Source organism: Peromyscus californicus, unplaced genomic scaffold, assembly GCF_007827085.1.
Source record: "Peromyscus californicus insignis strain IS unplaced genomic scaffold, ASM782708v3 Scaffold_1__1_contigs__length_55948999, whole genome shotgun sequence".
NCBI lineage: Eukaryota > Metazoa > Chordata > Mammalia > Rodentia > Cricetidae > Peromyscus > Peromyscus californicus.
Window position 1 is genome coordinate 53,763,143 of NW_026294492.1, and position 14,924 is coordinate 53,778,066.

Sequence of the window (14,924 nt, forward strand, 5' to 3'; positions counted from 1 at the left end):
AGAACTGTAGGCGCACACTCCGCAAGAGCAAGGAAAATGATGCTGCGGATAGGGCTACTACGCCTTTAAGAAGCTAGACTCCTCCCCCGAGGGGCGTGGCTAAGGCAGCACCTTGAAAAATAAGCACAGGGGCGGAGTTTGGCAGTTGTCCCTTGTGATTGGTCAGATCCTCGGGCGGTGGCGCCTGGGCGCGCGTGCGCACGACGCAGCCTCCCGCCTCCCAGACGCGGGGGCGTGGGGGGAGGAGCCAGCGAGAGCTTTCATTGGCTCTCGCGCAGGCCCCGCCCTCCAGGCGAGGGCGGTCACGTGACGCGGCGGCTGGGGCCTCCCGGCGCGGGGGACGCTAGTGGCCAAGATGGCGGCAGAGCTGGTGGAGGCCAAAGTGAGTGAGCGGCGGTGGCGCGGGCCGGGGCCGGGCGGTGGCGCGGTGCGGACGGCGCCTCGCACCTAGCTGGGAGGGAGCGGTGCGGGCTGTGGCAGTGCGGGCCGGCGAGGGCGCGACCGGGACGCGGGCTGAGGCTCCGGGCGGGGGGCGGGGAGACCGGGGGCGGGGTCGCCAGCACCGTCTTCGGACTGTCCCCGCCGGCTCCTGTCACTCCATTTGCGACCCGAGCTGAAGGCTCCTGCGGTGTGGGGACACGGCTTCCCCGGTGCAGGCACTGTCCCTCCCTTTGGGACAGCCCCATTGGGACAGACCTGGGGGGGGTCCCCTGTGGTCTCCCAAGCCCAAGGAATGCAGAGAGTGACTTGTCCATCCCGTTTCCAAGGCAACGAGGAGGACTAGGTCCGGGTCCCCCATCTCTCCTCCCCTCCGGGACAGCATGGGGAAGGTCTCGGGGAGTGCCACAAGTCCTCTGATTCTCGGGGTCCCCTCCGACACCTCCCTCTACTGAATAAGTCAGACTCCAGACTCAGTCCGACTCTGAAGTGCCCGGGCTCATTTTAGAGTCTCCGAGCCCTCGAGAACCGCTCCCCGCTTGTGACACTTGCCTCCTTACACACTGGCTGCCCCCTTGCCTCCCCTGTCCCCCTGGCTCCTTGTTACTTCCGAGTCTTGGGAAGGTCCCCGGCCCTGTTTTAAGTCCTGTGTACCCGGTTCCCCTCTGGAGGTCAAATCGTCTGTGGGGTACCTCATTCCCCAGTGATCCTGCCACCGCACCCCACCTCTAACCTCTACATCCTGGTGAATCATCCTGTGGGGTTTCGCTGTTCCCTGGTGTAGCCCACAGGACCCTCCACCCCCTTTTTTCCTGTGTTGCTCCCCAGGCTGGTCCTCATAGGATCCCTTGACTGAGTCCAAGGGAGGACTGTTTAGGCCTGTCCCCCCCCCCATTTCTGCTTTGAGGTACAGGGCTCTGTCCCTGTTAAACCTCCCTGAGGCGTGGCTCAGCATCCATCCAGTGCTCCCAGCACACTCGTCCCTCCTGAGTTACTGTTGGACCTCAGTGTCCCTTAGACATCTTCCCACCCATAAGGTCAAAACTTGCACCCCTTCTTTCCTGGTTCTCTTGTTACATGGCTCTTCTCTCCCCACTTGGACCTTTGGGGTGATTCTAGAGGCTCAGATTAAAAAGTGTACTCCTCTTTTCCCCCATCCATGGACCCAAGATGTGTACCATATACGTAGTCAGAGTTTTGAGACACTCGGGATGGGAACATGTGACCTGTACGGGTCCCAGGCACAGTCTTACTGCTTGCAGTCCCTGTCGCATCCTGAAGCGTTGAGGGGAGCCCAAGCCTCTGTGTCCACCTCCTCCCTCAATGGCTTGACCTCCCCTTCTGCTTGACCCTCTGGACCCCCTGTCATACCTCAGTTGAACTTGACCCTTTGAATCTCTGTAATGGTGAACTAATGCAGGTCCGGAGGGACCCCTGTGTCACAACCCCACACTGCCCTGAGTGTGATGGAGACACTCCATTCTTCCAGTAGCTTTCCTATAATGTGTCACAGTGGGCTGGAGATTCTGTCTTTTGGGTTCCACTGGGGCTTATGGGAGGCGATCATGGCATTTGTGAATGAATGGACCATTCAGAAGTCCCTTCAGTAGGTTTGAACGCCACCTTCATCCTTTGGCCCCATGTCAAGGGTCTCAGCTTTCTGAAGAGCCTGGGCTCGTGACACAGCTGAGTGCATCCACTTCTGTCTGCCTGGGGTGTCGCTTCTCATCGGGGCCCCAAGCTGAATGCTCTAGAAGCCTTGGTACTGTTTATAAACCCAGCCTGGTAGCTGGTGCCAGGGCGGGAAGTACGCTCCGGGAGATGGATGGAGGCTTCTTCCTGTGCTCCTGTCCTAGTGCCCTGCTGTCCCTAGCAGGCTGCTCTGGGCAGAGCAGCTGCTGAGAAACCCGACCCAGACCATATGGCAGCGACCTGGCTGCTGGGATGCTTGCCATCCGTCCTGGGTGACAGGACTCTTGGACATCTGCAGGGGCCACAGAGCCCCCTGGCTCTGGCTGGACCATCGCGGCCAGCTCCCCCTCAGTGCACCCCTCTTTTGGTCTCGGGTTTGGGCCTGTTCTAGTACAAACTGCTGAGTGTGCTGCGAGACCCTGCACGAGGTGGGAGCTCAGGGCCATGTCGACAGTGCCCAAGGGCCACTTACCGTGGAGTCCCTGGAAAGTCACGGCTCCCCAACAGGAGCTCTGAAAATTCTGGTAGCCCCTGGGCCAAACTCCAGCCCAGCCCATTGTACCAGGAGGCCTTAGGTCATGCTGTAGTACTGGTACCCCCAAGTCCCAGGTGCTTTTTGGGGCCCCCCAGGACACTGCTCTTGCTCCCCAGGGCCTTGTGCCCCAAGTGGCCAGGTAGCCACCAAATGGGCTGGATCCCTGGGGCTCCGGCCTCTGGGCTTGTGGGGTGGCCTTTCTGTGTCTTGCAGGCTTCTTTTGGGGCTCAGGGCCTGAGTCAGCCGCCTGTGTCTCCTCCTGCCACGTGGGCCATCAGCCAGTCCCGTGGAAGTCCCATTCTGCCTCCGGCTTTCATTTAGTCCAGGCCAGCAGCAGGACTGAACACAGCAGGTCCCAGGGCCTGGCTGGCCTGGCTCCCAGGGATTGCTTTCCACCGGTGGGGACCTGCCATGCCCAGGTGTCAGCTGTTGTGAGTGCAGGCCACCCACCCAAGGGCCCAGGTGCCACTCTGGGATACCCTGCTGGTTGGTGCCATTTCACCTGAGGGACCCTGATAGGTCTATCCCTTGTCCTGTCCATCCTCTGACACTTACGTCACCAGCTTGGTCACTGACGTACGTGTGCAGGTGCTTGGTTTCAGGGACCAGCTGTTCTCACGTAGGCCCATCCTGCTCCTGGGTGCCCTGGGTGGTGCCTGGGGGAACTCCTGCCATAGTTGGGTGGAGACCAGGTACAGGGTCCAGAGCACTGCACTGTAAGGCCTGGCCCAGTCCACAGTGCCCCAGGGGCCTCGTCTGAGACTAGCATGCCATCCCTAGTTTAGGTCAGCACACATGGGAAGTGTGTTAAAGAGGGCCTCACCAGGGCTTCAGGCCTGACACCTCCTGTCTGCAGTGTGAGCTTCTGCCACTCCATCAGGGCTGTCTGAGGGAACATAGCTGAGGATGTGGCCGTGCACCTGCCATGACCAGGGTGGGCAGGCCTTCTGTTTCTTGTATGCCTCCCAGAAGAGGAGACTCGAGGTCAGAGAGGAGGCCGTGGAGGGGGGCGGGGTCTGGTGGCTGCCACCAAGGCAGGGTAGAGGTTACCCGCTGAGAGCCGCTGTGGTCACCCTTCCGCAGAACATGGTGATGAGCTTCCGAGTGTCGGACCTGCAGATGCTGCTGGGCTTCGTGGGCCGCAGCAAGAGTGGGCTGAAGCACGAGCTGGTGACCAGGGCCTTGCAGCTGGTGCAATTCGACTGCAGCCCGGAGCTCTTCAAGAAGATCAAAGAGCTGTACGAGACACGCTATGCCAAGAAGAGCGTGGAGCCCGGCCCTCAGGCGCCGCGGCCCCTGGACCCCCTGGCCCTGCACCCCATGCCCAGGACTCCCCTGTCAGGACCCACCGTGGACTACCCCGTGCTATACGGGAAGTACTTGAACGGACTCGGACGCCTGCCCACCAAGGCCCTTAAGCCAGAGGTGCGTCTGGTGAAGCTGCCCTTCTTCAACATGCTGGACGAGTTGCTGAAGCCCACCGAGTTGGGTGAGTGGTGGGTCTCGGCCGGGGGATCCCCACAGTCGGCTCAGCCACTGTGCCACATGATCAGCCACCCCAAACCTAGCAGCTTAAAATATATGCTGTAGGGAGGCATGGCAGGTCACACTGGCCATCTCGGCACTTAGGGGCTGAGGCAGGAGAATGGTGAGTTCTGGGCTAGCCTGAACTACAGAGTGAAATGTTACATGAATCCTAAATGGTCTTATAGTGAAAACCTGGAGCCAGATGTCAGGGTGAAAGCTGAAAGATCAGAGAAGCAGAGCAAGCCACAGCCACCACCTCTTACCTCACCAACTCCTCAGCCTAACAGAACCTCTGCAGGAGAGCAACCCGAACGTCTGTGGCTGGCTCTGTCCCCTGATCTTCAGGCAAGCTTTATTTCTTAGATTACAAACATGTCACCACAGTGAAATGGCTTCTAAACAACAACAACCAAAGAGCGCTGGCTGAGGATGTCGGTACCAGTGAGCAGAGCACTCACTAGCATGCACGGAGCCGGGAGCACCATCCCTAGCACCCAGGTGTGGTGGCACACACCTCTTATCCCAGCTCTCAGGAAGCTGAGGCAAGAGGTGTGCCATGATTTTGAGGTTAGCCTGGGCAAATAGACCCTGATTTTTAAAAGAACAAAATCTGGGCATGGCGGCAAAGTCCAGTTACCTCCAGCACCTGGAGATGGGAGAAGAATTCAAGGAGTTCAAGGTCATCCTTAGCTACACAGTGAGTTTGAGGCCAGCCTGGGCTACATGAGACCCTATCTCAAAACAACGAAAAGCAGATTTAAGTGGAGCTAGCTGTGTTCTGAGCTGTCAACTATCAGACAGCACAGACCGGCAGACCCATCCTCGGGGGGCAGAGGTGGCCCCCTGTGCTGCTGTGGCGTCGAGTGGGGTCTGCCCTTAGCTCTGCACCTGGCAGGCCTCAGAGCAGGAGGTCCCGGCCTTTTAATGGGTCCGCCTCTAGGACCTGGGGCTTTCTCAGGTACCCAGCGCCTCTAGGACCTGGGGCTTTCTCAGGTACCCAGCGCCCCTAGAGACACTTCCTTGTCCCTCACTGTCTCTTCTGCCCGCCTCTTTCTAGAGCTAGAGGTTGGACCCCAATACTTGGCAGGCTCCAGGATGGGCTGTTTCTTGTGTCACCCCACATGGTGCTCAGAGGCCTCCCTGCCTGCAGCCTGCTCTCAGGAGACTTCCCTTTCACTCCCACCGTCATCCTTCCGCTGCAGCAGGCCACGTCCCCCTTGTCCTGGGACTTGGGCCCTGTTTCAGTTGTGCTGCTGCAAGCACCTGAGAAGGCCCCACCCCCTGACTGGAGGCTCCACCCCTGGCCTGAGGCTCCTCCTTCCTTGACACCCTTGGAGCTGAAAGGCGCTGGCCACCATTCCTTTCTGCCCTGCTTCAAGTGCGGCCTCCCCCAAGGTCTCCACAGCTCTTGGCAGCTTGGGGCCAAGCTGACTGGGTATCGTCCTAAGGATGACCCAAGTGCCAGGAGATTGCCCCCTACCCTCAGCCTCCCAGCCTGCATGGCGGGCTTCCTTCCTGCAGAGCAAGCCAGCCCCACAATGCATCGCTGTGCCCTGAGCCCCCAGGGACCCTGGTCACCTGATCTCCGGGAGAGCGTGCTCCCCTGTCTACACCAGCAGCTTGAACAAAGAGACTAGCCCGCCCCGCCTGCCTCCCCACCAGGGCACCCCCTTCCCTGGGTCCCACACCCTGAGGGTTGCTGGATTGGGAGCTCTGATGCTGGGTGTGAGGCCGTGATCCCTCAAGCTCTAAAACGTAGGATTTCACACACCTGCCCCACCCTGGCCTGGGCCCTCCCCAGCATGAGCCCGCCATGCCAGTTCACAGTGGCCAGCCCCTTGCCCAGGCCAGAATGAGCCCCGTGCTCCTGTAGGATCCCCCGGAAAAGCCGCCTGCTCAGCCTGTGCCTAGCAGACAGAACCCATAAATCACCTGAGTACCCAGAGGGGGCGGGGGGAGGGCCACAGATGAGCTGCAGACCAGGGCACACTGACAGCCCGTTTAAAGAGGGCTGGTGACCAGAGAGAGCAAGGGGCGCATGCAGGGACCCAGCGGCCTGAGCCCCTCCCCCAGGCTTCACCCTGCACCCTTGTCTGCAGGAGCCCTGGGGATTTCTCCCACTCCCTGGCTAGGCAGATCCAAGGCAGCAGAACTGGCTTAGGACTCTCCCGTCTGAGCCCAGGGCGGAAGTGAGGATGGTGCCGGACCAGATGGGGAGGGATGTGTAGCTGGGGGGCTTCCTGGGAGAGGGGGTTTAAGGTGGGGCTCCTGAGGTCATCTGAGCTGAAGGAAGCAGTGTAGGGGCAGGAGTGTCAGTTCTGGGCCTGCGGAGGTCCCTGGGACGTCGGCCTCATTGGCTCCCTGCCACCGTCCCTTGCTGTCCACACCAGGGCGAGCGTGCTGTCGCTCTTGTTTGGGGACGTAGCTCTTGAGGCAGGGCTAACAGTGTGGCCTAGGCTGGCCTGGAACCTGTTCCTCTAGAGCAGTGGTTCTCACCCTTCCTGACACTGTGACCCTTCAGTGCAGTTCCTCATGCTGTGCTGACCCCAACCATAAAATTACTTTGTGGCTACTTCATAACCGTAATCTTGCTACTGTTACGAGTGTAGATATCTGTGTTTTCCAGTGGTCTTATGTGACCCCTGTGAAAGGTCATGACCCACAGGTTGAGAACCACTGCTCTAGCCTCTGCCCTTGTGCTAGGATCGGAGGCCCACCCCAAAGCGTTTGCTGACTGTGGGGAGACCTGTCAGGCTCTGTCTGCCCCGGGGCCTTTGCGTGGGTTACATTGGCCTGCCACACTTACCCCCCAGGCCCTTTGGTCGATGCCTGTCCTCAAGGCACCCCTAATGTCCTGCCCTAAGAGGTCTCCTCCACGATAGCTCTTTCCAGTATTGCCTTTGTCTGTTTTCATCTTTTGCATGATTTTTTTTGTGTGCCGTGTTTTGAGACAGGGTCTTAGGTAGCCCAGGCTGGCCCAACTTGTTATGTAGGCAGGATTGACCTTGAACCTCAGATCCACCTGCTTCTGCCTCCCCAGTGCTGGGCTGACAGACACATGCCCCCGCACCTGGTGTCCCCCTCGCCCTCTGATACACAGTTCAGGTCACTGATTTGGAGCAGGCCAGCGGCACAGGTGAGCGACAACCCTTGCTTCGCTCCTGCCCACCCACCCGAGTCCCACGGTGGAGCTGGGTAGTACCTGTTCCCAGTGCTGGTCTCCATGCTGTCCTGACAACCAGGACACACACAGGCCCACTGTGCTGCCTTCTGATGGCTCCCCTGAAGCATGCTGGGCCCCCACCATTCGCCTTGACCCTCCCCATGAAACCAGCTAGTTCAGAGTTGAACACTCGTCACCACAGCCCCTGGTGAGAATGTCTGAACCTGAGGCAGTGACAGGGGTCGCTATCTCATGGTGCTGAGGGGTACCCAAAGCTGCTTCTGGGTCCTCAACACCCGCCCTCCAGTCCTGGAGTGCACAGGCTAAGAGGGGCCACATGAACGTGAAGGGCCTGGGTGCCCTGTCCTGGTCCCCACCTGCCCTGTTGGGTCTTTGTGATGGCTGGTGTGCGCCCTGCCTCAGGCATGCTGTGGAGGGTGGCTGTGGGTCCTCAGCATCTGTGCTTCCGCCATCCGTGTGTAGTGTCTGCTGTGGCCCTCACCCACAGTCCATGCTGCCGTGGCCCAGAGAAAGTGAAAGTAGTTGATGGTGTGGACAGGCAGAGCGGGGAGGCTGTGTGTGTGGTTCCCAGCTCCTCACAACCAGTCCTGCAGTTTGATCATGTTCTCAGGAGGATGGCAGTCCAAGGCCAGCTGGGTTATAAAGTGAGACCCTTGGGAGAAATAGGGGTGGGTATTGGGTAGGGAGGCTACCAAGGAGGAGTTCAGTCCCAGCTGGTGCTGCTGAGGAGATCCTGCGCTCAGTGTCTCAGACACAGAGGGGCTACTGCTCTACCTGGCTGTTGGACGAGGGGGCCGACAGCCATGGCAGAAGCACTGGCTTGGGGAACACCCTGCGGCCCCCTGGAGCAGCAGAGGGGGTGGGGCCCACCCCAGCAGTGAGCACACCTGGCAGCCTGGGTCCTGCTTGATCCCTGCCCCTATACTACAGCACCCCCTGGGAGGGTAGATGGGCCCCAACTCCTACCCAGCCTGTGCCAGCTCAGGTGCATGCCATGGCCCTGCTGGGCTCTCCCCAACCTCCCTTAGGGGGTTTACTCCAGGCCTGACAGATCTGAGCGTGCCCAGGTGGCCCTGAGCTCCAGCTCGTCCCTCAGGCCCTACAGATACACATCCACCACCAGCGTTCACCATTCAGGGACCCATGGGCTCGCTACATGATCCTGGGCTGGGCAGGTGTGACCGTCCCTCACCTGAGCTACCCCACCTCCCAGCTCCCGAACCTGCCTACACTCACTATGGCTGCTCCCACAGCCTGGTTCAGAAGGTTCCAGGCCAGTCCCACCCAGCGTCAGCACTTCTTGTAAACAGGGTGTCACAGGAACTTAGCATCTGGGGTCCTCATCCGCTGGGAGTGCCTGTGGCCAGACAGGGAGTGCCACCTGACGGGGCGGTGGTTGGGCTTGAGTGCTAGGTGGGACTCGGGGCCTGCTGCCCACGGCTCTGCCCTTGGGCCTCAGACCCAGCCTGGACTGAGGCTGGTTTTTGAGTCCAAGATCCTCGTGCTTCAGCTCCCGCATACTGGGGTGGCTGGCCTGCACCCCGCAGTGCCCCTCTCCTCAGAGGCCTGCTGTGGCTGCTCTGCCACAGCAGCCACAGCTGTGTCACATGTCCACACGGGGTCAGAGCCCTCTGCTGGAAAAGGACCAGGGGCCTCCTGCACACTAGGCCAGCAGTCTGCCCTGGAGCCCGGCCGCCTGCTGGAGGCTGCGGGTGAAGTGGTGGTGGCCTAAGGAGATGAGCGGCCCCAAAGGGACCCCGCGTTGGAGGGGCCGGGGCATGGCCCCTGAATCCCAGGCAGAGAGGGCTGGCGGCCTGACCCGTGCGTGTTCAGTCCCACAGAGTGCAGAGAAGCTGCAGGAGAGTCCGTGCGTCTTCGCGCTGACGCCCAGGCAGGTGGAGATGATCCGCAACTCCAGGTGTGTCCACACGAGCAGCTCCTCTGTCATGTGCCCACCTGTGTGGGGCCATGGGATCACCTGGGCCAAGACATTGCGTGTGGGACCCCACACATCCACCCTCTGCATGCCAGGACCACCCCAGCTACACTCCTCTGCAGATGTCCCCAGGGTGCCTTGGACAAGATGGTGTGGGTGGCCCTAGTGTGAGGTGCTTGGTGAAGCCCCGGGCCTCTAGCAGCCAGTCTGCGCACGTCAGGCTAGTCTGGGCTGTCCTGGCCACTGGCTGCCTTGCAGTCGTGACTGTGTCCTGCCCCATTTGGCAGGACAGAGGTCAGGCTGGGGTGTGGCCAGGTCCTCTGCCCGCCTCCTTCCTCACCCCTGCGATGGACAGAGATTCTTCCTGGCGTGGCCTGGGAATGCTGTTGTCCTGTGGCCACTTACTCACATGGTGACCATGGGGAGTGCTCCTGGGTGGTCCACGCTGCCCGCTGACTCCTGCCTTGTGCCCTGCCCACAGAGAGCTGCAGCCGGGAGTGAAAGCCGTGCAGGTGGTGCTGAGGTACGAGAGCAACGCCCCGGCCCCCACCTCTCTGCACGCCCCCCCACGCTGTCCACCCCCGCACCCCTCTGCTGCCGCTTGTCTTCACAGCCCCGTGTCCCTGTCTCCCCAGGATCTGTTACTCTGACACCAGCTGTCCACAGGAAGATCAGTACCCACCCAACATCGCTGTGAAGGTTAACCACAGCTACTGCTCAGTGCCGGTGAGCAAGGCCATGGCAGCCCGGGGAGTGGGTGACCTGCACAGGGGGAGAGATGGGGACCGAGTGGGGCTCAGCCTGACGGCTCTGCCCACAGGGCTACTACCCCTCCAACAAGCCTGGTGTGGAACCCAAGAGACCCTGCCGACCCATCAACCTCACCCACCTCATGTATCTGTCCTCGGCCACCAACCGCATCACTGTCACCTGGGGTAACTATGGCAAGGTGAGCACCCCGCGTCCAGCACCCCTCTGCCCCACACTGACCCCGTCCACCCCGCGTCCAGCGCCCCTCTGCCCCACACTGACCCCGTCCACCCCGCGTCCAGCACCCCATCATCCCACACTGACCCCGTCCACCCCGCGTCCAGCACCCCCTGCCCCACTGACCCCGTCCACCCCGCGTCCAGCACCCCATCATCCCACACTGACCCCGTCCACCTCGCGTCCAGCAGCCCTCTGCCCCACACTGACCCCGTCCACCCCGCGTCCAGCGCCCCTCTGCCCCACACTGACCCCGTCCACCCCGCGTCCAGCACCCCTCTGCCCCACACTGACCCCGACCACCCCGCGTCCATTCACAGAGCTACTCCGTGGCCTTGTACCTGGTGCGGCAGCTGACCTCCTCAGACCTGCTGCAGCGGTTGAAGACCATCGGTGTAAAGCACCCAGAGCTCTGCAAGGCACTGGGTGAGCAGTGAGGCTCCGGGCCTGGCCGCGCCCAGGGGACCTGCTTTTCCCCGGGTGTACAGCACCCATGCCAGGATGGCTCAGGGTTTGGGGCAAAGGGGGAGTGTCAGCCTGGGGTCAAGTTCTGGTCTAAGGTTTCTGGATCTTGGTGTGGCAGTTTAGGGGTCTGGTCTGTGGGCGCAGAGCCTCACGGGTGACAGGCTTCCTGCCTTCCACACATTAGGGAGCAAGGGCAGGTGGACACACTGGGAGGAAGGTGATGCGCGAGATGGCCGGGTTTTGTATGGTTATTTACCTTTTTTTTTAAGCCTAGTCAGAGTTGACTGGGTCCTGAGGCAAGCTGGACCAATTTGATCCCTCCTTATTTTTTAAATTTATTTTATTTATTTAAGATTTATTTTTATTTTATGTGCATTGGTGTCTTGTCTGAATGCATGTCTGTGTGAGGGTGTTGGAAGCCCTGGAACTGGAGTTATAGACAGTTGTGAGCCACCATGTGGGTGCTGGGAATTGAACCCGGGTTCAAGAACAGCCAGTGCTCTAACCGCTGAGCCATCTCTCCAGCCCCTTGTATGGTTATTTGTGATGGGTGGGTTCTTTGGTTGGTTGGCTGGCTGGTTTTGTTATTCGAGACAGGGTTTCTGTGCAGCCCTGGCTGTCCTGGAACTCACTCTGTAGACCAGGCTGGCCTCAAACTCGCCTCTGCCTTCCAAATGCTGGGATTAAAGACATGTGGCCGTCTTCACCCGACGGTAACAAGTGTCTTTAAAATGAGACGGTGTGGTTATGAAAGACAGCACCTGCAGCAGCCGCCCATAGTGCCCACCACACACTTGGCTGATGGGGCCCTCGTTGGCCCTGGACATCACCAGTGGCCATTTCTTTTCAGGACACCCCGGGGGCGTCAAGGCCTGTTGTTGCCCCTCCTATCTGGGGTTGGCCAGGCTGGGTTCTGGCCTGTTCTGAAGAGGGGTGGCATCTGGCCGAATGTCCCTGTGATGTGACACCATCTCGGAGGCCAAGACCTCTGAGCAGGAGGAGGTGGCCCAGGCCGACTGGGGTTGCTCATGCCTGGACAGTTGAAGGCAGGCTCTGCAAGCCAAGGCCACCAGCTCTGTTCGGTGACCAAGGTCACAGGTGCACTGTGTCTGGGTCCGGGCTGAGCCGGTCAGTGCTGCTGGAGCTGCAAGGCGTGGGTTAGAGGGCTGGCCTGGCCTCAAGCTGCCGACTCTGGCGTCTCCATGGTGCTCACAGCTGCAGGTCTCAGGAGCCCACGGGGCCCCTGTGTGGACTGCATCAGGGTTTGTGGGGCTGGCTGGAAGAGAAGCCCAGGCAGGGACTCGGGAGCTGCTGGAGGCAGAAGGATCAGGCTACAGGGAGATTTGGAGGCCAGCCTGGCCTACATGAGTCCTGGCAGCCTCCGTCAGCTGTGGAGAGACCCACCCTCTGATGCCGCATCCCGTCACCCCACAGTCAAGGAGAAGCTTCGCCTAGACCCCGACAGTGAGATCGCCACTACTGGAGTGCGAGTGTCCCTCATCTGCCCAGTGAGTCCCCATCTGTCCCCAGCCACGTGGGTGGTCAGCCTCGTGTGTGATGGAGTGACAGCCTCACCTCCCGCCCATCCTTTCCCCAGTTGGTGAAGATGCGGCTGTCGGTTCCCTGCCGAGCGGAGACCTGCGCACACCTGCAGTGTTTCGACGCCGTCTTCTACCTGCAGATGAACGAGAAGAAGCCCACGTGGATGTGCCCTGTGTGTGACAAGCCGGCTGCCTATGACCAGCTGATCATAGATGGGTGAGTGCGCTGGAGACGGGCGGCCATGCTGCCCGCCTGTGGCCTCGGCTGCAGGAACTGCTGGAGCCTTTGCTGTGGACAGGATCCTGTCTTAGCGTTCCTCTGCCTCGAGTCCCCTGCGCCTGTGACCTCCTGAGGAGAGGAGTCTGTCCCGCAGCAGAGGGAGGGGTCGTGTTTCCCCTTGGGACAGCCGAGCTCTCCCCTGTAGACCCTGGGTCTGCTGTCTGGTACCTGAGGCTCCTGCCCGTCACCCAGAGCCAGCATAGGTGGCCGAGGCCGTCACAACCACTTGCCTGGGACTCCGGGTGCCTTCTGCCTGCCCTTGGGCCTGGCCGAGGGACTGGAGTGTGTCCCCAGCAGACCCTGCCATTCAAGTCTGGCGGAGCCAGGTCAGCCTTTGACCTGCCATGCTCCCGATGGGGAAACTGAGGCTTGGAGGCTGCCACCAGCCCAACTCCTTCAGTGTGCAGATGCCCAGCTTTGCCCTGGGTCCCTGCTGGACGGGCTGCTTCCCTGACCAGCTCTAGCATTGGGGGGTGAGACGGCCCCGGGCACTTGGCTGGGCTCAATTGCCCTCTGTTCTCACCCAGCTGCGGTCCTCCACCCCAGCCCTCCCTTGCCCAGGGCTCTGGGCAGACGGCAGCATCAGTACCGGGGCTGGCAGGCTCAGCAGGTGCCCCTGCCCGTGGTGGAGCCCCGTACCAGCACCCAGTGTAGCAGGGGCTTCCTGGGGGGCAGAGCGCTGGGGCCCGATGGTGTGTAGGAGCTCTCCAGGCCCGAGCCTAGCCTGTCCACCCTGCCGCCCCCAAGGCTGCTGTCGAAGATTCTGAGTGAGTGTGAGGACGCGGACGAGATCGAGTTCCTGGCCGAAGGCTCCTGGCGCCCAATCCGTGCGGAGAAGGAGCCGAGCTGCAGCCCCCAGGGCCCCATCCTGGTGCTCGGTGAGTCCCCGCACACCGACCGCCCCGGGGCCCGCCCGCCAGCCCGGGCCGGCGGCTGAGCACTGTCCCTGTCCCTGCAGGCACCTCGGACGCCAACGGGCTGCCGCCGGCCTCCAGCACCCCCGGCGTGGGGGGCAGCGTGGGCGGCGCGCCGGGCGGCGCGGGCGGCGGGACGGGGGCGGCGGGCGGCCCGGAGAACGGGAAACCTGGCGCCGACGTGGTGGACCTCACACTGGACAGCTCGTCATCCTCGGAGGACGACGACGAGGACGAGGACGAGGACGAGGACGAGGACGAGGGCCCCCGGCCGAAGCGCCGCTGCCCGTTCCAGAAGGGCCTGGTGCCCGCCTGCTGACGCGCCGGCCTCCCGCCCGCCCCTCCCCGGCTCCCGGCTCCCGAACCTCCGGACTCTCCTCTTGGGGGATAAAAACAGTCAAGTGACAAAAATGAGAAAATACAAAACGAGAAAAGCGAGAGCGCACCAACACTTCCGCCGGCCGCAGCCCCCGCGCCCGGGCCGGCCTGGCCCCGCGGGGCGCAGGGACCTCGGACACTGGACGGCGCCGGCCCGGCCCCGGCGCGCAGTCGAGAAGCCATGGTGGGGCGGCGGCCGGGGACAGCGGCCACAATGTGCAATAACGTGGTGTCGCGGACCCGCGTGGCGTGGGGGGTGTCGTTTTCTAGCCAGCTACCTCGGTAACTCCAATTCAGGTTCACTTCCCCACGGGGCGGCCCCGCCGCGGGCTCGGGGCTCCTCGGCCGCCTCCTACCCCCGGGAGCCTCGCTCTTCCACCGCCCGCCGCCCTCCCCACCGACCCTGTCAGGAAGCAATACCGGTCCGGTCCGGAGTGGGCGGCCTGGCGGTGTCACCGCATGAACTCGCCGGGAGGCCGGGGCCCTGGCCAGCCGCGCGGCACTCTTTTCTAATATTTGTATTCTAATTTAATTGTTTTTTAAAAATGCAAATAAAAAAAAAAAACAAGAGTAGCCGGTCCTGGCCGTCTGTGTTTTGTTTTTTTGTAGCCCAGGCTGCCCTGCCTGCCCTCCCCGGGAGCTGAGGGCTGGGGTGGACTTGCTGAAAACTTCAGCCCTTGTCCCCGGAGGCCCGTCAGAAAGTTAAACACGGGGGTTGGGGGGCGCCTGGGTGAGGACCCACCACACAGAAACCTGAACTACTGCCTATAAAAGGTGTAGAAAACACACACACTGGAGTATTACTTGACCCTGATCAGGAGCAAGGCTCAGACATAAACCCACAGAGTGCAGGGACCTTGAGGACACTGTGCTCGGTCAGAAGCTGGGACGGTGACCACTCACGTGGATGGGGCTGGTGGACAGCTCAAGAAGTAGATAGCATGATCTCGAGACTGGAAACCTCAGTGCGCCAGAGCGAGTCCGACAAGCCAGCATGTGTGAGCATTGTATCCCTAGACCCAGGAGCCTACCCTGCTCAGCCCTGAT

At 61.4% G+C, this 14,924-nt stretch overlaps 1 protein-coding gene across 2 annotated transcripts; it reads left to right on the forward strand.

The window, feature by feature from the left end:
- The first annotated feature begins 281 nt into the window (after nucleotides 1-281).
- On the forward strand, nucleotides 282-14,450 carry Pias4 (protein inhibitor of activated STAT 4). Of its 2 annotated transcripts, none has more exons than XM_052747080.1 (11): nucleotides 282-382; nucleotides 3,749-4,154; nucleotides 9,210-9,294; nucleotides 9,794-9,835; nucleotides 9,948-10,038; nucleotides 10,133-10,261; nucleotides 10,620-10,725; nucleotides 12,199-12,272; nucleotides 12,362-12,522; nucleotides 13,333-13,463; nucleotides 13,544-14,450. In XM_052747080.1, the coding sequence occupies exons 1-11, from the start codon at nucleotides 356-358 to the stop codon at nucleotides 13,816-13,818; spliced, it is 1,527 nt and encodes a 508-aa protein (XP_052603040.1). In that variant the 5' UTR covers nucleotides 282-355; the 3' UTR covers nucleotides 13,819-14,450. The 2 variants fall into 2 exon arrangements, with proteins under 2 accessions (XP_052603040.1, XP_052603041.1); XM_052747081.1 differs by lacking the exon at nucleotides 282-382 and adding an exon at nucleotides 566-3,096.
- The last annotated feature ends 474 nt before the right edge of the window (nucleotides 14,451-14,924 follow it).